This window comes from Oreochromis aureus, linkage group 12 (genome assembly GCF_013358895.1).
Source record: "Oreochromis aureus strain Israel breed Guangdong linkage group 12, ZZ_aureus, whole genome shotgun sequence".
Taxonomy (NCBI): Eukaryota; Metazoa; Chordata; class Actinopteri; order Cichliformes; family Cichlidae; genus Oreochromis; species Oreochromis aureus.
In genome coordinates, this window is record NC_052953.1 from 17,264,957 (window position 1) to 17,288,877 (window position 23,921).

The 23,921-nt window shown below is 40.1% G+C and overlaps 1 protein-coding gene and 1 long non-coding RNA gene across 2 annotated transcripts in view; one reads left to right on the forward strand and one right to left on the reverse strand.

The window, feature by feature from the left end:
* The window catches only part of frmd3 (FERM domain containing 3), a 60,051-nt gene extending 36,133 nt beyond the window's left edge, over positions 1-23,918 (reverse strand). Inside the window, exons 1-3 of the mRNA XM_039620365.1 lie at positions 23,570-23,918; positions 3,163-3,267; positions 1,606-1,648 (exon numbers count right to left, since the gene is read on the reverse strand). Coding sequence (XP_039476299.1) covers positions 1,606-1,648; positions 3,163-3,267; positions 23,570-23,674 — 253 coding nt within the window. The 5' untranslated portion in view covers positions 23,675-23,918. The remainder of the gene's footprint in view (positions 1-1,605; positions 1,649-3,162; positions 3,268-23,569) is intronic.
* Positions 21,553-22,236, forward strand: LOC120442962. Its single transcript, XR_005615020.1, has 3 exons — positions 21,553-21,685; positions 21,835-21,959; positions 22,123-22,236. It is a non-coding gene; the product is annotated as an uncharacterized LOC120442962 (long non-coding RNA).
* Positions 23,919-23,921: the final 3 nt, after the last annotated feature.

Genomic DNA, 23,921 nt, shown 5'->3' on the forward strand with positions numbered 1-23,921 from the left:
GTTTTCTCTTTGAAAGTGAAACACACCCATGCACTTTATGGGTACTGTGATGGACCCTCTTTCTCCTTCAAAACTTGCTTAATTTTTCATGCCATTTTTCAATTTTCATCCATATTGCACAACTGGATTTAAAACTCACAATAGTAAAAAATATTATTATGCCAGATTCTACCCTACCATGTCAGTGTTGCAGCAGAAATAAAACCCTTCAGATCAGGCAACATTTTTCCAGTCTTCTACTGCCCAATTTTGGTGAGCTCGTTCAAATTGTAGCCCCAGTTTCCTAATCTTAGCTGACAGAAGTGGCATTCAGTGCGGTCTTCTGCTAGAGCAGCAGCAGACCACACCAGGTACAACCCCTGTTCTCTTTGAGTTTGTCATTTTAGTTTAGTTTAGCTTCAGTGTCCTGTTTCCAGAAGATAGGAAGGGTCAAGGAAGGGCATCTTCTGCTGCTGTAGTCCATGTGCTTCTAAGATAAACAGTTTGTGTGCTCAGAGATGCTCTTCTGCTTAGATTGTTTCACTGAGTGGTTATTTGAGTTCCAAAGAATTTTTGCCCAGAGAACTGCTGCTAGTGGGGTTCGGTTAATTGGTGATTCTAAATTGCCCATAGGTGTGAATGTGAGTGTTGATGGTTCAAATGTCTGTATGTGTAATAGGCTAGAGCTCAATTTTAACTTCAGTAAGTTGTCTTTACCATGCCTACATGCCTAAATGCTGCTACGTGATAGGTTCATTGGATATTTGTATTAGTGAGGTGTTGTATACGTGTACCTATGTCAATGCATATGTCATTTCAGTAAACCTTACACAGATACATCCAGAAAATGAATTTTCTGTTATTATCCTAAGGACTTGTTAACCAAACAGAATAGTCAAAAATGGGACATCAAAATAGACAAATAAAGTAATCAGATAAAATCTGCATCCTTTTTTGGAGATGGAAAATAAAAATATTAATATCATTCCTGTTTGTGGTGATTGTTATGAAGATTTGAATGTGACATGCACATAAAGCAGGCAGGCTGTTTACTTGTTTTCGTACTCTCATAAGCTTGTCTTCAACTGCAATGTCTTTGCAACGTGTGAGTTTTTTCCTTTTTATGCCACTTGTCCCTCTGGCAGTGTTTTGTGTTTCTGAGAAACAGTTCTCTTGTCACTTTGTCTGTCTTCATTGTGTCTCTGTTGGTCTCCCTGCGGGACTTCTGAGGAAAAACTCATGTCCAACATTGCCTGACTCTGTCACAAGTGGGTGGGTGATAAAACTCTTAGACCTAGATGCTCTAAATGTTTTTTTTAAAATTATTATTACATAAACAAATAAAATGTATCTGTTTTCAATTAATAACATAAACAGATTTTTTTGTACTCCTATCCCGTCACTTTAACAATGTTGCGTGTACGATGTTATGACCTTGTTAGAGTCCCTGTGGTGGTGTCGGCTTGTTTGCCATGCTTGACCCCTCACACCAGAGTGACCCTCTGGAGACAAATGCACGGAATAAGAAAACACACTCACACTCGCAAATACACAGACACATGCATGATGCTTTGCATCTGTATACACACGTGCTGAGACAGAAAAGGAAAGAGAAAGGGCACTCACACTTCATCTGCCTCACTATGGGTTTATTGGGCTCCAGCCAGTGCTGAAAAAGAGAGAAAGACCAAAAATGTTACCCGAAAATAATCAAATTTATACTAAAGAAACTACAGGACTGGATTGAGAGCTAATTCAAAAATTATCTTAGAAAATTAAATTTGTATCATTGGTAGATCTCTGGTATTTTAAACTGTCATAAAAAAGATTATTACTACATTAAAGAGACTGATTTAGGGATTTAGGGAGACATGATGATCTTATATTCCTGAATAGAACCCAATTTGATCCATCTTCTTTGATCTACTGTCAAAAGCATACAATGCAAAGTATTATGTTACAGTTTCTGGACTGCATGACGCTGCATGTTCAGTTTGTCTTACAACACATTTTCCTCATTTTTCCGTCCTCGCTTTGCATTGAGAAAAAAAACAGTCTAGCTGAGCTTCTGCTACGATCAAGCGTCTGGTCTGTTCTCTGTGTGGGCTGTTTGAAATATGGAGACTGATCTTGTTATTTTTTGGCACTTGAACTTGTAATGTAATGTATCAGCTGCTTCCAGACTGATATTCAACATTCGTACTTTGCCTGTGCTGACTCACTGCCGCTGTTTCCTGTTAGTAGGTGTGATTCTGCTGTAATGAGCTGTGTGCTGTTTATAAGTAGAATTTCTAAATTGAGGAGAAGAATTTGTTAGCCGGGGTAAAAGAACAGCCAGATTTAGAGGAAGGAGACTCCTCAAAGATTACAGAGAAAAAGATGCGTAAGTGGCAATGCTGCACCTCAGGCCTGATTTAGACTTCTGCTGGTATATTTTTAAACCTTACGACGTGGCAGACGTCGTCGCCGGCATTTATGCTTGTGCTTGTGCCCTTAGGGTCCGGTTTTTCCACTTCCTTTCACATTATCCTACGTCAGTTAGCACTCTCCGTACAGGGATCTGCTGACATTTATGAGTCCTTATATTGATCCTACAATTGTTATTCCTGATACTGAAATGATGAATGTTATTCTCTCACTGATAGACTCAAAAAAAGTAGCCAGAAATGCACATGAGCAATCAGTGGTGCTGAACAGTATGGGTAAGGTAGGCATAGTGTTTCAGAGGGCTTTGTGGTTATGAAGCAGACTTCTAACAGAAGCATAAATCCCCACTTTACTAAGATGTGGCTGTTGGAAAACTAACCACATACTTACAGACTGAAGTCTTCAGTAAAAAGTGAAAAATGCAGTTTGAAAGCACTTTTCATAAACATACATTTCTGCAAATATAAGCATTGCTCTGACCGGCTGTGTAGGTCCTGTGATCACTCCTCTGGTAAAGAAGAAAACTCAGGTAACACCTTTATGCTTTACCATTAGTGTTTCCAGCTTGTATTTTAGGTTTTACAAGAGAAATGTGGGCTTGGTTGGACAAACAAAAGATCTAGGCTCTGGGAATAAATGACAGACTTTTACTGATCCTTTGTACAAACTAGTCTCAAGTGGTAATGAAAATGACAACAGATACTGTGCTTATGCGTGTGCAGTGAGTACGGACAGGTGTGTGTGTGTCATAGTTACCCTTTGTTTCTCGGGATCTACATATCGAATACCAAAGTAGTCTTTCTCAAGCAGGTTGTAGTGATTGCACACATGGTCCAACAGGAACTGGCCTCTGGTGTCTCTCTGCAAAGAAATAAAGCGCATCGGTTTAGGACACGTGACCCGACTTTTGAGTTATGCTGATAAAAACCATAAACCTCTGAGCTCAGTCTGATAGATGCTGCATGACTGCATCGTGCCCACGATGAACCCTCATGGGTAATACTCCTCTGATGCTCTCATAATTTCATCACGGTGAAACATGTTATTGGAAAGAAATACGTCAGCACCCTTTTGGTCCCTTGCTGCTAACATATCTGTTATGATGGTGTTCTGGACACGGCCTCCTAATGTGCCAATAAATACAGTCTATTTGCAGGACCTAACACTGTGTAATCAATAAGCACCCTGCATTTACTGCCAGCTGCTTAGTCAATATCTACTCATTCAGATGCTCAGTATGATTTTCCTGCTGAGTATACTGACCTGCCTACGTCTTAACATACTCTATACCTTTGGATATATCTAAAGTCTAAAGATTTGCTTTTTGTCTGTCTATTTTATTTTTGTTTTTATATTGTACTTGCACTTATGTGCAGGTGAACCGTCTAGATTACACCACACCTGACACCAAATGTCAGCTGGGACAGTTGGATGAGCAGTTTTAAAAAATTGATGCTTTTTAGCTGATTTAAGGAAATACATATCAAAAGAAGTACATATTTAGTTTTTACCTTTAACCTCTTGACTAAAGCTAATATTATGTGCATCAAAGATCCCAGCTCCGAGTGTGTGTGCGTGTGTGTGTGTGTGTGTGTGTGTGTGTGTGTGTGTGTGTGTGTGTGTGTGTGTGTGTGTGTGTGTGTGTGTGTGTGTGTCCTATAACTGCTCTATAACCTGCTGAAGGAGGTGGATTCTGTGCTCGGTTTAGCAGAACTGATTGATTCACTCAGATATCATGTCTTTGCCCTTGAGACTGGAATTTACTCATCACCCGGGAAGCATCAGCGTCATCACATACAGTCAGACCCACAGCTGGCCAAATCTCATCAACATAACTGCCTGTCAGCATGTCGCCTAATCAGGAAACTTTAGTTGGGAATTTGGATTTTTATAGCACTTCCTAACATAACTTACAGTCTAATTTGTGTCTCATTTCCTTTAAAGTTCCTAGTAGTTATGCACTACCTAGAATTATTTTTATTACCAGGTGAATTTAATTATGCTGGAATTTCAGGTGAAAAACATTGAAATTCCATTTAATTCTAGATGAATTAGACTCTTAGTTGAGGGACATATTATACAGTGTTATTGAATATAGCAAAAAAATTGCACAAAAGCAAAAAAGCATTATCATATTTCACGTGATTGCACAGATAGATGTGCTAAGAACGGTTACATTTTGTGAACTGAGTAAGCAGCACACTCATACGTTTAAAAGCATGACTTTGTTAGTGCAGCTGAAAGTTTATTCAGCTGCACTAACAAAGTCTCACTCCCTCTGGCTTGACCAGGTCTCGCTTGAAAAATAGTTTTTAATCTCGATAAGACTTTATCTGGATAAATAAAGGATGATTAAAACAATAAATCACAAGTTCATCAGGATTGAGAATGATCTATTTCAAATCTGTTTCATCCTATATCCTTATGGTGCTCTTTTCTGTCCAGTGGCTGCTTCATCAGCAGTGGTAAGGACCTCATCAGCAGCCAAGGTAAGGTCGTTAGCTTTGCTCTTTATTTCTATTTTCAGAGATTTGCAAGTGAAATGCAGTGTAGTGGCTGACATCAGCTGACTTTGTTAAATGGCTTTAACAGAAGCACATTTTCAGCACATTTGCACGGCTGATTGTTTGTCAGACTAAAGGCCCTGAGCCTCAGATGTCCCATATATTTGACTGGATTCTAATCTTTAAGAAAGCAGTGCTTTCTTTTTTGCACTATTTAGCTAATTTTTCCTGCTCTTATTTCCCTTATTATTTTTTTCCCACATTGTTGGATCTACAGTGGAAAGTCTGCAAAAAATAAAGTAGCATGGACCATTTTCCATCTGGTTGCTTCATCAGCTCTCGACTACTTCATGATTTTATGTGCAGTAATGTAGCTGCTTGGTGTTTCTAATTGTTTTGTGCACTAATATTACAAATAAATATCCTTTTTTGACTGAAATCTAAGGTTGTGCCTCTAATCTTCCTGATCTAATGTAAATCTTAAAGCTAATTGTGTGTCATTTGTTGTGTTTTCTGCTATAGGCAGACAAAAAAAGAACATTTCTCAATTAAAAATTAATTTCTTTCCAGGCACAAAGCCCATGCAAATATTTTGTACTAATACTATATAACTAGAAGTTACACAGCATCTACAGCCTTTATTTTAAGTACATCAAAGCATCATTATCATCACCGCAGCATGCCACAAATTGTGAAATCAGTTCATTTGCTGATGTTCACTTATCCTCAGTTTTACACAAATATTAATTCCTGTTCATATGTTGAATTCTGTAAATACTGTAATGTTTTGCCAAGACAACCTTTTAAATAAATTTCTTAGTGAGTCATGCTGCATGTCTCAGTAAACAACTCAGCAAACACACTGTTATATGTACTACTAGATGCAAGGTGTTGACAGAACAGCCTCTGAAAATAAGATGTTTGCTGTAAATGTCACAGCAGCCACTCAAAAATTGTTAAAACGGGAACAGTTATATGTGTCTAGGACACTGTGGCTGTATTTGTTACGCACCAAATAAAGCAAAGCAAACATTAAACACAGCCTTAGTCAATTCACAAAGACACACTGTTGTAACAGCCAAAATTTTCAGGTCAGTGCAACCAACAGTAAAGGAGAATCAGATTGTTTATCAGTGCTGGAATTACCAAATTACTGCTATTCAAGAAAAAGAGGTTTAGAATAAAAATGTAACATTCAAAAACATAAATCCTCCATGTCTTAACATTAAGAGGACTGTGTTAATGTCTGATACCTACACAGGTATCTGCAGGTGGTTTGAAACATGAGCTGCCTCTGAAGTAGTCTTATTTAGGTCAGTGTACTTTTGCATTAGCCAGAGGATACATGTAAAGATTAGCTCAACCTATTAATATTTAACCTGTTCAGTGGTCCTAAACAGCTTCAGGCAGAGGAGTTAACTGTTACCTCAAAGGTAACAGTTAATGCATACATGATCAAAATACACAAATGACACTAAAACCCAGTACGCAACTACAAACATAAGTATTAGCTAATGCTAATACAGTTTGCTAAAAGCACAGGATGGATTTTAGCTTCTTAAAGTCCATGCTTCTTAGCTAACAGTGTTATTTATGAGTTGAAATTACAAACTAAATATAGTGGATAAACAGCTTTGTTACCTGAAATGATAAATAAAACTTTTAAATTATTTTACTAAACATGTGATTAGCAGTGAAACTGCTAATGAACCAGGTGAAATTGTAAAGTATGGTTAAACTGTTAGAGGTAAGATTAAAAAAGAATTAAACACAATAATGAATGAAGTAATTGCTATAGCTATTGGATAGGTGAATGAAACAGCAGTGTTGGATGGTAAGCTAGGGTGTAAACTAGGGTGACCCAATCACAACAAACAAACACTGTGGGACATGTTAACAATGCTCAGATTTTTCTGATTGAAAAAAAAAAAGAATAAATTGTGCATGTTATCAGAATGCCATTTAGCATGTATAGGCCTAATATATGTGAAGTAAATATAAGAAGTTTAAAGGGAACTCAAGTTTTGGTCCTATGTTCTTACGAGATAATTTCTATAAAGTCTCTGATAATTACTGCAAAACCAGTCAAAATGCAGAATTCTGTTTCAAGATGTGGAACGTGGGCACTGGATAAAAATGCAGTGCAAAGTGACATAAAGAGGAACATCTGTTACCCTGTAAAATTATCAGGGTTTTTGAATCCATCTGACAGGGCTGCGGTCATCACGGTGACATCACCACCTCTCAAGTTTAAATTTTGATCAATCTTTTACACAACCAGCAAGGATCTGGATTGTGGATCTGGACATCTGATATCCTTTGAATAAATCCAGGTCCTGAAATACAAAATGCTCAATTTTGTTTGCCAGCTAGTTGCTAACTGTGTCTGATTCTAAGTGGATTAGTGCTGAGCATACAGCAGATTTTTGTTTTATAGATTTTTGAGTCAATAAAGAGGCCTGTTGTAAGCCAGTAACAACACTACAACAGCACTCAGACAATAAAGTTGTGACAGTTCAACGATGAGCCGTAACTCACTGTAAATCCCCGTAAAGATAAGAGGAGCTGCTGACTCAAACGGACACCACTATGCAACCATTTTCACACCATCATTAAATATGTTCACCTTTTCCTTGGTGAAACCTGTCCAGTTTAATTAAACCTTTTTTATATAATATGTGACGTGGAGGATTTTGCAGGGGTGTTTGGTTGAATACAAGATGCCAAAACTGTATTAAAAATCTTCAACAGCAGTCTTAGGTGGATTTCCCCTGTGGCCTGTGTTATATCACCACAACATCAATTGGCTGTCAGTAATCCTGTTCGCTGCATGTCCCTACTGGCTGGTCCAGGTTTACTAGTATATCACCAGTAAGGTGATATACTTAGTCAAATGTGTCCCAGCTGTGATTGTCAGTGTGTCCACGTTCACCTGCCGGTGGGTTGTATGTAAATAACCTAGGACAACATCACTCTCTGTCTCTTTTAGCTGCACTTCTCCATCAGCATCCATGCGTTTGATGTGTATCTGTCTACATCTCTTTAGGATTTTTTTGGCTGATCCCTGACAACAGTGTTACTAAGATGTTAAATCTGAAGAGCAAACAGACAGAGATCCATGGAGGGAGGAGAAAAACAGACGAAACGGAATAAAAACAGCCACGCTGTGAGCTGCTTCCAGCCAGATCATCAAACGACACCTTTTCTCCGTCTCGTTCTCGGGCAGACGCTCGTGGAGTGTTGGGCTGACGCCAAGCGAGAATAAAGAGAAACAAACCAGACAGAGTGAAACAGGGCCAAACATACTGAGATGCTGAGAGCAGCTAACATAAAGCTAAAAAAAAAAGGAGTGAATAAAAAAGAAAGACTGACTGGTGAAGCAGAGAGATATAAAGACACTATCTCATGTCCAACAAGGTCTGAATACATATTTTATATATCCAAAGGCTGGGCATTAAAGATTAACCCAGTCATCCTGTCTCTACATGATCTCACCTAATGATGGCAAAGTGCTCTTCTCTCAGCCCCGCTCAAAGACAGAGATGCATACACACTCTGCAAATAGAACCTCGGTGTGGACCGAATTCAGTTTAGCACAAGCAAAGTGCACTTTGACATGTGTGCTCGAGTGTGTGTCCATCCACTACCATGGTTAACCTCCTTACAGCCAGTCCAGTCCAGATTCTGACCAAATAAACAAAAACTAAAAGAAAAAAACATAAACACAGATGTTTTTATTTTGTCTGTCTATTATTCATTTACAAAGCTAATTAAATTTTTGGAAATGAACTTGAAACACATGAATTAATGCCCAACTGAAAAGTTGTGTGGAAACGTGTAGTTTTCAGGGTTTTCCCCCAAATCTTCAATTTTAATTCAAACAAGGGTATTGAGTACTGTAGCTTTTGAATGTTTGAATTTTTTGCCTAGTCAGCATGAACAATTTTAAGTGTCTACACAAGGAACAAGTAGCAGCAATGTGGAGACCAACAACTAAAGAAAGTCAATGACACTCACCCATCCTCGACTTTCTGTGACAAGAGGTGAAATAACCAATGGCGGCATAAAATGTGCAGGTCCAGACTCAAACTTTACTCATCCTCAAAGCAATTGAAGAAACTACCAATGAGAGGGCAGGATAACAACCAGAGCCTGGAACGTCTGATCAACCATCAGTGGCAAAGTGATGCAAATTTTCTTGTCAGAATCAGTCTAGGTAACCTTCTGATGTGTTTACCACCCTGTCATATCGCAATCATCTGCATTTTTATTGTCATATATTAATTGTGGTCTCTGGTCATCACGTTGCAGATGTCATCACGCATCATTCTGCAATATTCCAGGTTCCGGTTGCCTAGGGAACCTTCTAATGTACCTATAAACCTGTCATATGCCAGTTAATGGTATCATTCACTTGCACTCCCTCACCCCAAAGTTGAGACAATGTTAACTCAGGATCACCCACTTTGTGTTGTCAGCTGTTAATTTGCCTGTCATCGATTGAAATTGCCAAACATCATTGACTATTATTGATGATAGTTGCTTCTTGTGTGGACGCAAATCACCAACAGACCACATTATATGCAGTAAGTAAGTGAATTATGTACATTAAGTAAATTAAAATAAAATAAACAATCTGGAAATTTTAAAATTGAAAATCTGAAAGTGTACATTGTGCAAGTGAGTGTTAAAGTGTCTAGTGCTGTAGTGAAGCCAAGAAGAATCAGGCTGGGATGTGTTAAGGGATGTGCTGATAGTTGCTTCCTGTGTATACGCGACTCACCAACAGCCTTGGTGGACTCTGTCCTTGAGAAATCACCAGAAACAGTCCTTGGTGGTATTTCACTCCAGTAATTGTCTCACTTTTAAGCCTCTGTGTAGCCACAGCTGTAGCCTGAGTTACACTTTTAGGCTGTATCGCTATCTGTCCCTAAATTGTTAAAATTACTCTGAAAGGTAAGGACGGGGAGATGCCATTTTCACAGATGCACAGAACAAATTGGATTTCAGACATGGATCGGCAGGGAGCGGACGAGATTCTGATACTCCTCAGGAGAAATAGCCTGCTCTACCCCTTAATCAGGGCTTCACTAATGCAAGTTTAGTCTAGCTTTTTATTGACTTGACTTTTAGAAGTCTATACCTCACTTCCTCTCTGTGTAATTACGCTGGATAAGGTTCTTTGCATTGTCATAGCAGCATGTGATGAAGATCTCTAGCAGTCTAGGGACTGACTCTTTAACCAGCGGTCAAACAACTTTTTGAACATTTTGTGAACTTTGTGGAGATTTCAAGTACAACATGCCAGAAAAAACCTGAGGCCCACTCCCTTTAAGGAGTGTCATCATGTCAGCTTTTGAGGTGAGCATGTGTGTCACATTACCAGTATGTACTGACAATAGTGATTAAGGTACTCCCCGACCCCTCGATGATACTGTAACTGTACAGTATGTAGTGTTGAAGTTCATCACAGATATCTTATTTGTTCTGATCGTGACTTTATGACCACTACGAGTTCTGCACTAGGACCCCGGGTACATTGGCCTAGTTAAACAGCGCTTGTTGTTTAATTAACATGCATGCCAGCTCAATTATGACTCCTCCTTATCAACTGAGACGCAATTGCTTCATGACACGGCATACCTAATTGCCTGAGTTGAAACACTGTGAGAAGATCAGCGTTAAATCTCTGTGATGCCCCCATGAAGAAATCTACTCTCACTCCTATCTGCATCCTCTGGGTGGGTGGTGGGGGATTCAGAAATAATGGTTTGCCCTCTTTACCTCCATGCCAACCAGTTTAAAAGCCTAGTAACTGCCATTCAAACAAATGATACACTAATTTGTGGCTTTTCTCTCTTTGTTGTCATTGCTGCTGCTCTTCAGGGAAATTGAAATTTAAGTCGCAAGTGGACCAATTTGCCAATTTATTTGCCAATTAGGATGTGTGTGCGAGTAGGCTTTTGTGCGTGTGTCCTATTATTCACAGTGCCAATATTTCTAAAGCCAGTTTGTGTTTACCATCCAACCCCCCCACCCTGAGCTAATGAATGGATCAATCCAGAGGCTTGAGGAGGATACTGCAGAGACAAATCAATGTGTGGGACATGGGATGTGGGGAAAGGAACACACAAAACTAGGAGATAGAAACAGAGTTTAAACTCTCCTCGTTATTTTGCAACACGACACTTTGCCTTTTTCGTCCCTTCTCCACCGTGTGACTGAACTGAATATATGGCATGTTCAGCATTGATTTATCGCAGTTTTTAATTGAAGCTACACAATGTTAACACTCAAAGACTATTTCATGGTACTCCATACATCATTACCTTTCCACCAAATGACTAATTTGATTTGCAGAGATCTATTTGTTTTTTTACTCTTCACGGCTACTTTGACCATTTTGATTATAGACCGCCAGAAGATAGACGGAGAGAGTCGGCAGAGTCTAAAACAGATTTTTGAAGTAAGCTACATAGACTGGGTGAAAATGCATAAGTTATCCACTGGGGAAATGCAGATTCTATAATTGGAAGAAAGCAGCAGAGGATCAAACACTTCCTGTCTGGGAGCTGAGTTATGCAACATCCACTTTATAAGTAGAGAAATCTTTGGTCTGACCTCAGCATCATTATCTCTCTAGCCTCCTATCATCGCACCATTTACCCGTAAATCTCTGATTAGGAGACCTATGCTGTCTTTGTTTTGCTTTTTTTACTGAAAGGCGGCACTGAAAGATGCAGTGTAAAGAGACAAGGCAGCATGCCGTGTGTCAGAATGAAACCCACACAGCTTCAGTATTGATCTCAAACGCTGCATTAGAGAGGGTGCTGATTTCACCTCTTCAACCAGTGACCCACAACAGTGATGGACTCTTGCCTGGAGCTACAGACCAGGCAGGACAAAAGACTTTTTTCTTTTAAGCTCATTGTGCAGTCATAGTCAGAAGTTTACAGATACTCATCATAGGAATGGATGTCACAGTAATTTTGAGCACACAGGTTTTGATCTATTTTGGATTGTTTTTGTAATCTACACAGGGTCAAAAGTATACATGGAAAATAAAAAATTGAGGGACTTGCTTGCAAAAATCTATATAGTTTTGATGTGATGATTACAATATTATGTTTTTCCCTGACTGCCAAACCTCTGTAGAACACTTTTCAAAGACACATGAGGAGCGCTTCCCCTGGTTCATGCTGGTTACTATGATTGCCACAGAAGCATTACACTACTGTGAACTAAATAATTAAACTGAGCTCACACTGCAGCGACAAGGGTGTTTAAGTTTTTCATTACAAAACTGCATGAATTAGCGCAGGTTGTAGTCAAAGTGTATCAGCAGAATTCAGCTGAGGTAGCGCAGCGACATTATTGGACAGGCCTGGACACCGATGCAGTTTTCCTGCATCGGTGTTAATGTGCCTCCTCTCAAAATCATTATTTTTAAATATATTTACACTTGTACAATTTAGAGCAGCACTCATGATGACTATGACCTTGCCTCAGTGTGACAGGAGGGAAACATAATTACCCTATGATCACCTACAGTGCTGTCCTCCAGAGATTCCCATGAACACATCGTACATGAGCTCAAAAGCATGCACAAATTACCCTACGTGATCTTAAACATGTTAGATGCACACCTCGAGCTCACTGCCGGGGGCGCGGTCTGTTACGTTTTGTGATAGGAATAAAAAAAATGATCACTATGTGGAGCAAGAGCAGCTCCTTGTGTAATGGATTGTCATCAGATTGCGGGAGAAAAGAGGTGCGACGATAATGGCATGACTGCAGATGCAACACTGCTGGTATGAATACAAAGGAAGCACCGAAGCAGCTGCCTTATCTCTGCACCGCAGAATGTTTAAATTTGTGCCAAACGATCGGGAAATCCACGAGAACAGAAAAGAGGAGCCGCGTGTGAAAACCTGTGAGTTATTGTAAACAGACTGTTTGCTCATTTGCATGTTTGAAGCACAAATTAGTCCATCATATGTATCCTCCTCTGTTCGTGGTACAATACGTAAGGGTGTGCATTTCCTCCAGGGAAAAGAGTTGATACACCATGTTTGCACATTCACACGATGAGGCCATTGATGCCGTCACAAAAAACACACAGACTGTTTTGTTCTCTATATCTGTGTTTTTCTTTTTTCTATGTATAGGCCTTTTCTAAATTCAGAAACAGTTGAAACGATGCTTTTTAAGATGTTTCGGAAATGCAGAAGTCTGTCGTCTGCTTCTGTCAGCCTTTGCATATTCAGAGAAATGCGCCAGCAAGCAAAGGGAAGTGCATCTGGGCTCATTCTGTTACCAACAAACCATGAAAACATAAGCACAAATGTCGGTTGTTGGGTTTATGTACACAGCCTCACTGAAAGAAGCATTAATAATAAAATGATTGTCTTCATGAAATCGAATAAATTGAATGTAGCTACTTGAAAGTTCTTTCTGTGAACTTGCTTTGAAAGGACAATATTGGCAACAGAAACTGAGACAGGAGCAACCCATCAATCTAAATGCTAACGCTCAGTTTGAGAGTATGGTCAGCATCTTTAACCACATCTGCCAGATGTTCATAAAAGGGAGGGGGAAATCTATTAAGACAGAGCTTCAATAAACCAGATGTGCTCGCAGCTGAAGATAAGAACACTGTCCTTTTCCTTATGCATGTTTTTGTATTGCATATCTCATATACATAGAGACATTTTTTAAACAGATGAAAAAGAAAGATAACTCTCTGTGTTACAAAGTAATTACTCCCTATCGTTAAATCCCAAATTAACCGTGATTAATCAAATGTTTTGGAAATCTGAGTTCAATTTCATGAGCCACACCCAGGCCTGATGACTGGCAGACCTGCTGAATTAAGAAATCACTTAAATAATAAATAGTAAATAGGGTTTTTTTTCTTTTCTTTGCTCTACTGGAGCACTCAAAGTGCTTTATACATCATGCTTCATTCACACATTCACACCAGCACTTTGTTTTCTACACCTAAGAACTTTCTGTCTAACTTTAACACACATTCATACACCAACAAATGCATCAGAGAACAACTTGGAATTCGGTATCTTGCCCAAGGATACTTTGGGATGCAGACTGGAGCAACCACTTCAAATTAGTGAATGACCTGCTCTCCCTGTTGAGCTACAGTCATCTATTAGCTACAGCCAGTAGAAACCATCTACAAAAGGGAAGTAGGCTAAAAGATCTCAAATAGCAACACATTATGCCGCAATCTAAAGATACTCAAAAACTCAAAACAGATGAGAAACAAAGGCATGCACATCTATCAGTCTGTAAACAGTTACACAGCCATTTAAAGGCTTTGGGACTGCAGAGCATCATCAAAACGGTCAGAGCACTGTATCTTTTTCATATCACAATACAGAAGAACCACAGAATGATGTCTCGGATTAGATATTGGAAATTTTGTCTCTGTGTCAAAATTCTAACTCCTCTACACATTCACCAGTGGATCTGTATGTAGGAATGCAAACGTCTGACCGTGAATGGCCTTAACCTGCCATCTCTTTTGTACAAACTCTGTGTAATGGGCAATTGAGCTCACGTGAGAGGAGTGCAAGTAACTTTGCAGAGAGCAAGCTAGTGTCATGTGTCCTGCCTCCAGCACACATTATTGATTAACCACCATTGAAACCACACAGCATTTCCAGTAGTGAGAGCACATCTGAAGCGGACTATCTCCTGCTGTGAGAAAGGCTAATGACCAACATTGTCTGGAGTTCATGTGTGGTAATAAAAACAACTGTTGCATTAAAATGTTCAAGTGTCTATGTTTGCAGTGGTTATCGCTCCCAGTGTGGTGACAGTCAACGAGACCACGACACTGAACATCAGCCTGCTTTGTGTGACCTACTTTTTCCACTCCTACTTATTTTTTGTCTCTTTCTCCATTTTAAAATCCCAATTTTTCCACCTTTTGTGAATTCTTTTCTGTTTTTATACCGCCGCGTTTTCCGGTTTACCCTTCGCTCTTTTCTCTGCCCCGTCTTCCTTTTCCAAAATCCGCTCGCTCTGCCAGTCTCATTTCAAGTCTGTTTCATGTTTTAATCTTCTTAATCTTTTTTTTTTTTTCCACAGCCACGCCACCTCATTTCCTTTCCCGTTCCTTCCAACACCCTGTTGATTTTTCGATGCCATTTTCACGGCTCATGTTTTCCACCCAACCATGTCATCCTATATTTTTCCTTGTTTATCATCTCATTTTTGTTTCCCATCCACCCCGTTCTTTTGATGTGTCCCTCCCTCTCTGTCTCCTGCTGTCTCATCTGTTACTGCTGTCTTTCAGCTGCAAAAAGAAAAAAAACAGATTATTTCTCTTCACTCATCTTCGGGAAAGCATCAAAAAGGCGCCGGCAAGAAGGATAAGAATAGAAAACTGATGCTATTTATAAGCTTCTCCAAAGAATGCCTATTAGCCAAAACAAGAGCACTGCCTCAGCTTTATTTGAACACATACAGACAGATGTCTACAGACACCTCTCCTTGACCAGCTGGAACGGAAACGCAGTGAAAAACAATGCCATAGCTGATATGCTCCTTTAAATATACTGTGTTGGGGATGTATTGATGACCTATACTATAATAGAAACAACGCATTTATTACAATCTTCCAAAAGTTCCCTGTAATCATGTTTTTGCACAGCCATATCAGTCTTTCTCTTATCTGTTGCAAATTAATGTCCATAATTGCAGAACTTTGGCTCGCTGGCAACTTTTCAATCTTTCATGGTCCCTCCAAATGCACACACACACATGCACATTTGCACACACCCGCATAGTGTAGCGCTGACAGCCGACTGATGTTGGCCTCATGAAGCACAGTGATCTCCCTTAATTATACATGATGTGTCACAGAGGAGAGGGACGGAGAGAAAGAAGAGAGGGGAGGAGACGGGGGGGCGAGGAGACAGAAAGAAGATATTGATGAGAGGCAGGCAAAAATAGAAAGTGAGAAAAGGTGGTCGGAGCGGTAAATGCGAAGCTGAAAATGGAGCAGAGGATAAGTGGGGTGAAAGAGGGAGCGGGAGTTGGAGGAGCGGAAAGTTAAGATGCCGGGGGAGATGATAGAGAGAAAGAGGAGAAGGACAGAAGGGAGGATGGGAGGAAAACGAGTGAAAGGAAATCAGAGGACGCCACCGTGTATTGATCTTGACGTCTCCCCTGCGGCTGGATGGACTTAACATTGCCACTGAACATGAGAGCAGCAAGTTGGACTCTTTCACCGCCAACCTCCAGGCTGTAGGCTGCAGGCACATGCAAAGCACAGCCACATACCCCCACTCGCTCTCTGCCTGCCTTATACACTGCTGTCAATCTGTTCTCCTAAACATGATTACACTCTTCTGGAGGCTGTCACTGTCCTGTATGACAATATTCTCAGTCATAGACCATAGGCTAAGAGAGAGAAAACCAATCCTCCTCCCTGATACACACACAAACTCATCCCACTCAATATTACTATAACTAGAACAGAAGCGCTCGTCCTATACCTCTTAATATTGCTGAGTCAGATTTATATGTATTATAAAAAGTGTTTCTCAGAAGCAAGTCTCCTCACTCAGCAGCAATCTTAAAATGTCTCCTAAATGGCCACTTATCTGGGAACTTATTATCGATCTGGTCATTAAAATTGGATGCATTTAATCACCAAATTAAGATTTTATCAAATCTGATGAAAAAACAAACAAAAAGTTGAAAGGTTTAAAGACTATGAGGCAAAACTGTATAGTTTTATATTTATATCCTGTTCATAGCCTGTACATAGCATGTACACTCACTACAGCCTGTACATACTTATAGTTGTAGCATATTCATAACATACCTTCATACCGTGTACATTGTAACATACCCATAATAGACCCATATTTTGTACCCTCATACCTATAACAGACCCATTTCTGTAATATATCTATATTATTGCTAAAGCACTTTCTGGATGGATGCAAACTGCATTTCGTTTTTGTACTTGTGACATGTGCAATGACAATAAAGTTGAATTCTATTCTATTGTATTCTATTCTAAACATGGTTTTAAAAAGCTTTTGTTCCCTTTAATTTGTCTTTCCAACTTCAAATTTGCTGTTGCAGATTCTCCCAACAGTTACATTTCAGGTTTCTTTGAATTCCACACAGTACACAGTTTAACAAAGTTGTGCACTACAGTGAAGAAAATTGAAAAAATGACAGTGATGTTATGTGTCCTGTGTTCCTCGTAATCATATAACAGTCATACACAAAAGTTTTCACAGACCTCTCTGCAGTTCTGTGAAAAACTAAGTGTTTCCCCCTGATTCAACAGCCTGCAGAAATACCTTTGGCAGCAAAGGTGTGTCTCAGGGTCTTTATCAGTCTGTCACATTGCTGTGGAGGATTTTTGGCCCACTTTTCGTTACAACATCGCTGCAGTTCATTGAGCTTGGTGGGCTTTCATTTATGCACAGCTTTCTTAACATCCCACCACTCAATCAGCTTGATGTCTGCACTTTGACTGGGCCATTGCAACACTTTGATTCGTTTCTTTTTCAGACTTTCTGTTGTAGATTTGCTGCTGTGCTCGGGATCATTGCCCTGTTGTATGACCCAGTTTCTGCCAAGCTCCAGCTGCCAAACAAATGAACTTGGTATACATAGAAGTTCATGGTCGACTCAGAGCCTGCAAGGTGCCCAGCCCTGTGGCACAAAATAAGCCTAAAATGTTGTCCCTCCAGCGTTGCGCTTGGCATGAGGTGTTTATACTTGATTTGTTGTGTTTGATGTTCTCCAAATATGGCTCTTAAAAAAGTTGCGACTTTTCAGTCCATTTTGAATTGTGCATCATGAACTTTAACATTTATCATGCTGAGGCCTGTGAACTCTAAAATGTAGCTCTTGGTTTTTTTTTATTTTTTTATTTCTCTGAGCATTGTAAGGTCAGACGTTAGGGTGAAATTTGAAGGGGGGTCGTGGCATGGTCTTAACACACAACTGAATGCTCCAGACCAGCAAACTGTTAAAAATTCTGCTCCATAGAGATGTTTACACTTGCATAAGTATACCTGGCTGCTACGAACCTTTTTTATTCCAATGGAAATAAAAATTGTGAACTTTTTTTCCCGCTGGACTGCACAGAGTCCTGTGAAAACTTTCTTTTTCACGTGTTTGTAAATGACTAGAACTTTAGATTAAACTAATGTTTTACTAGGTTGGTATAATTTCAGGTTCTGTCCAGCCCTTATTGTGTCAAGACAGTTGAAACCCAGTTTAATTTTTAATCAGCTGCTCTTTGCTGTTTGTGAAATGCAAAAAATAAAAATAAAAGTCATCTTACCATATCCACTAATGTTTACATTTAACTGATAAATTCTCAAACTGTTTCTGGCATTCAGCATTTAGAATCCAGGGCAAAAATTAAATTGAAATTTAAAATAAAAGAACAATTCAAAGCAATGGACAGGGAGAGGTGAAGAAGAGAGTGCAGGCAAGGTGGAGTGGGCAGAAAGTGTCAGGGGTGATTTGTGACAGAAGGATAGTAGCACAAGTGAAAGGGAAGGGTCGCAAGATGGTTGTGAGATCTGCTGTGATGTATGATGTGGAGACAATAGCACTAAAAAAACCCCCCAAAAAACAGAGGAGGCAGAGCTGAAGATGTTCAGATTTTTACTGAGAGTGACCACGAGGGACAAGATTAGAAATGAGTACACCAGAGGGACAGCTCAGATGGAGTGTGTTGAGACAAAGTTAGAGAGGAAAGGCTGTGACAGAAGAGTACGCAAGGGATAACAGGAGGCAGACGATCTGCTGTGGTGACCCCTAAAGACAGCAGCCAAAATATTAATGATGAATTCATACCCAACCCCATATTTTTATCAATTAATAACAATGACAAAAAAGCATCAAGGTGATCTATAGTCAGATAAAGGTCAGCACAACAGCAGCAACAAACACATTTTCCCTACATAAATCTGATTTAATCAATTTAAGTTCAGCACAAGCTCTTGGAGTTAAAGTCTGATATTTTCATTAACGGACACAAAGATGTGACGGAAAAACAAACGCTTTATTCTGTTGGCGCATTTTTTCAAATTAATTAATCCCCTATTTTTATTGTTGACCTGAAAAACCATCTCCCAAATCAGTCAGCAACAGCTTCACAACTGCGAGGCCAAAGTGAAAATCTTGGGCTCTGTAGAGACTAAGGAAGCCACAAACGAGATGCTGCACCTGGATGACACACTGATCAGCCGTGTCTGACGAATTATAGTCTGACACCAGCTTTCTTAAGCAGTCAGTTTGTTTTCTCTTTATACTCTCAATTAACCTCCAACATACTTCAGTAATAAACAGTACCATACACAATCACGAGCAACTCCAGCTTCAAATTGCCTCAGCGTTTGGTAGCGCTTCATTCTCTTGACTGGATAAAGATTGGTTCTTATTTATAGAACTGAGTCCTAATTGGCTCCTACAAGCTTTCCAAAGAGAGAAATACAATGCAAGTGTTATCTGTATCACTGGGGAAGAATGAGATTGGAAAACTTCTAGCAAATATTGACACTTTCTTCTTCTACTTGATTAAAAATTCAAACAACAGCCTTATAAAAATAGGTCACTATCACCGACATTATCGAGCCTCTTTTGTGGGATTCTCAGCTGCAACTCCACCAAACGTGATGCTGCAGAAATGAAGAACAAATGTATATTTGTCATATTTAAAGCGGACAGTAAATGTACCACATGTAAAGAAATTGAACGTATCATCCCTTATCATGTCCTTTATATTAAGCCTGTTTTAAATCATTTATGTTTACTACCTACACTCACTGGCCACTCTATTAGTCGCACTTTGCTTTTAGTGTGTTGGACCTCCTTTTGCCTTCAGACCTGTCTTAATTAGCAGCAGGCAGCAACAAACAGCAGCAGCAGTTGTTTTTCAGCTGCACAGCCATGATGAGAATCAGAGAAAGTGGCTACACTGTGATCATGAAGTAGCAGTAACACTCAGGTAGGCAGTACCATTTAAATGATGCTTAATTGATAATACACCGACAACAACCTGAGCCTTTGATACAAAGCAGGATGCTGTTTATGGTAAATTCTGACTCTACCATACAAATGTCACTGCATATTTTCAGACTCATCCAGTCATTCAATGTTTTTCCAATCTTCTGTTGTCCAATTTTGGTGAGCCTGTGCGGATGGCTGCCTCAATTTTCTTATTCTTATCTGACAAGAGTGGCACCCAGTGTGGTCTTCTGCAGCTTTAGCTCACCTGCTTCAAGGTTTGAGATGTTGTGCGTTCAGAAATGGTCTTCTGCATACATGTGGTTATTTGAGTTACTTTTGCCTTCCTGTCAGCTCAAAGCTGCCTCATCATTCTCCTCTGACATCAACAAGGTATTTTCATCTGCAGAACTGCTACTCACTTTTTTCTCTTTTTCAGACTGCTCTGTAAACCCTAGAGATAGTTTTTTGGGAAAATCCCAGCAAATTAGCAGTTTCTGAAATACTGAGGCCAGAACATCTGACACCCACAACCATGCCACGTTCAAAGTTACTGAAATTGTCTTTCTTCTTCTCCAGTTTGAGCTTCAGAGAATGTCAGCTTCCCTAAAGCAGCTGGAATAGGTGTACACAGCAAAGTGCAAAGTGACTGCAAAGTTACTTGAATTGTTCAAGTCACTTGAACATCCCTTTGTTTTTTGCACTGCGCTGGATATTTCCTTACAAGTAATTATACTGGGTGCTGTTTTTCGAGACTTTTTAAAGTCTTCAGGATTATCCATGCAGTGTCAAACACTGTGTCCCCAAAGGGAGCAGCTAATGCACCAGTGTCTTTAATCCAGAGTCAACTGAACTGATGCCTTAGAGAAAAGTTAAAGGAATCAAGGGCATCCCAGACTGACATCACACTCTATTCAGTCGTGGTTTTTGCTCAGAAGTACATTTTAGGAACTATTCAAACGCACAGTTCTTTCAATTTTCCTATTTTCATGATGTGTTTTTCATTTTATTCTGACCTACATATGCAGGACAATTGGGAAAAACTGACAAAATAAGAAATGCAAAGAGGAAAAAAAAGAGCAGATAAAGTAAGAGATGGAGGTCTCCTAGCAGCGGTAAGAGGAGACGCACTGTTGTTGAGGAGCAGAAGTGTAGCATGAGGAGCACAGGAAATGTCATGAAATATGTAGGAAGGAGCAGCTCAGCACCGGAACACAAAGCCATTAAAGAAAGCCCTGGAAAATGCAGTCAGCTAGAAATATAAACGTCCATTTCCTTATCGTTCATAAATACTCTTGCACACGGATAAAAGCACACACACGCGTTCACATCTCCTGGAGAAAAAAAAAGTAAAGCTTTAATACTCATGTACACAGTTTAACACACTCTTGTGCTCTCAGAGACGCAAGCACGCAACTGTGCATGCATTATGAGCACTAAACACAAAGAAAACAGAGTCAGTCTCATCTCTCCTCTCTCTGCTCTCCTCCTTCTCTTCCACTGGACCTGAAGATGTTTTGTAAATCATTGATTGAGTACATGCAGGAAACCAGCGAGACAGCTAGTCTGACATGCAGCAAGTGCTCTCAGTCTTTCGGGTTAAACAGCAGGCCAGCGGACAACTCGCTCCGAAGGCGGTTTAGGGCGAGAAGAGGTGGCGCTCTGAGCGCTGAGCACTCACTTCTCCCTCAGCCCCGTACAACTCACAGGCTTGTCAACAAGGTGCTTCAGCTGTGTGGAGGATTTGGTGCAGTGCTGAAGATGTAAGTGAAAAAACTATAACACAATACAATAGAATCCAGTCATTGTGACTTGGCACTTATTTGCTGTTCGGCATTTCATATATTTTTATGTGTAATAATGCATCATAAACTGGAAGACTGACGGGGTTTTATGTTTATCTCTCTGGCAGCAGCTGCAGCTCAGGGCTGGAGGGGCTGTGGCGCCTCACAGGATTTAGTTTGTTTGTGAAAACAGGAGGAATCTATACTTTCCTTTGTTCAAGCAGCCTTAAAACGTCCCAGCGTTAGATCTCAGGTGAGGATAGTTAAAGGATTCATTGACTGGATCCAAGGATCGGGTTTCGCACCTTGATTTGGATTTGACAGGATTTCAGTTTTGTTGTGGTTTTTGTTTTGTGCTTCAGTTATCAGTCTGCCTGAGCTAATGTCTTCATTTAAATTTGAAATTTTCATTTCAGATTAAAAAAAACCAAAACAAACGTACCCACTGTTACTGTTGCCGGCTATCAGCATGGCTAAATGATCACAACACTGGATGACCTGGACTGCAATCCAGCCAAAGTTCAGAGAAGGTAACACAACTAATGGAGATGAAGAGAAACAGCATTTATTAAAGCTGTACGTGACGAGGGGGATTTATTGTCTTTGTCTAGTCTATTTCTCCTGATCTCAATCCAGTCTCAAGGTAAATAGTCTTTTCCCCCTTTACTGAACTAATATATTTATTTAGGATCAGACACAGTACCACCGCATACTTGACAGTATGGCAGATTTTATTTTATCTTTTTACACCACATGCCCTTCCTGACACATACCAGTGGGATTTGTGTCTCCTTCCAGAATCAAACCAGGGATATTTTGCTTGTTGGACAAACATGGGACCAACTACACTAGGAGAGCAGCAAAAAATCTCTTCTTCTTCTTTCAAATATGAGGACTTCTGACAAACACATAACACATAGCAGAGCAAAGGATGCTTTTGGAAAGATTTGTGACACACCTTTATGTGACATTAAAGACATTAAAGCACAGAGTTGATCTTTTCCTGTTGATATTATTCACAAGCCCATTTTTAAAGTAATGAAAATGATTGTTTTTCTCGGGATGTATATCTGTGGGTACATTCATTTTAACAGAAATAAAAGACTGAAAATAAGTTGCAGCTCTTTTCAGCAGCTCATGTTAGGTCAAAGTGCAAAAAGCAATTGAAAGTAGTAGTTATAGCCTCGGTTTCTCCACATTGGAGATAGCTCAGCATAAATACCTGCATCACGAACTCAGTGCTGTACAGTGACTGTCTTCACTGTCTGATAAAGACACTTGCTGCTGGTCGGGGGTAGAGGGTATGTATTATCATCTTTGTGGCAAACATAAATGAGACCACACAAGTAAAGCACATCAGTGTTTCCGTCTCTCTCCCACTCAGCCAGCCACAGCCTCACATAATTGCAATCAATAACTCAAACAGTTTCCGTCCATGTTATCACTACTATCATCACCACCACGCCCATGGCGCTCCATCGTTTCATCTTCTATAAATCAAAGTTCATGAGACTTCACTCTATGGCAGTCACATCTAGCCACGGTGACCACAACGCAAATGCATGGATCGCTACTGGGCTTGCTGTTTTCTCTCCACTGCCTGAATCATCTGAGCAAGGCAGCAACCTCTCCAGTAATTTACAGCAGAAGGGAAATTAAGGAGCAAGCTCTTATTAAACGACCAGTAATAATAATGATAATAATAATAATAAGCGTGAGGTTGTTGCAGCTCTAAAACAAAAATCCTCTAGTTTTAATTCTCCATGCCTGCGTAAAATTGATCCACTGCGTCCACGTGACATTCGCAATTATCAAAGACTACGAGATGGACTGGTAGATGAGACGCGCGAGGCTTTAATCTACCTGAATGCTGCAGGAGATCTCGGAGTCGTCCAGTAACCGGATCGTACAGAGGATCTCCTGGTCCAAGGAGCGGAGGCTGGGGCTGCGAAACCGGAGCATTTTCATCCTTCTGTCGGTTCTGTTTCAGCCCCTCATGTCGGAGGTTCCACAGACAAGACCAGACGCGCGCAGAGGCTCACGCACACGGATGACTCACGCACACGCACGCGTCCGCGTATACATTGCCGTTCAGTCGGGTCTTGTCACCCCTTGAGACGCCCTTGGAGATGAATGGGTGGATGGGGTGGTGGATGGATAGATGGATAAGAGAGCGGATGGATGCAGCAGAGAAGGATGGGAGGAGAGCTTTCAT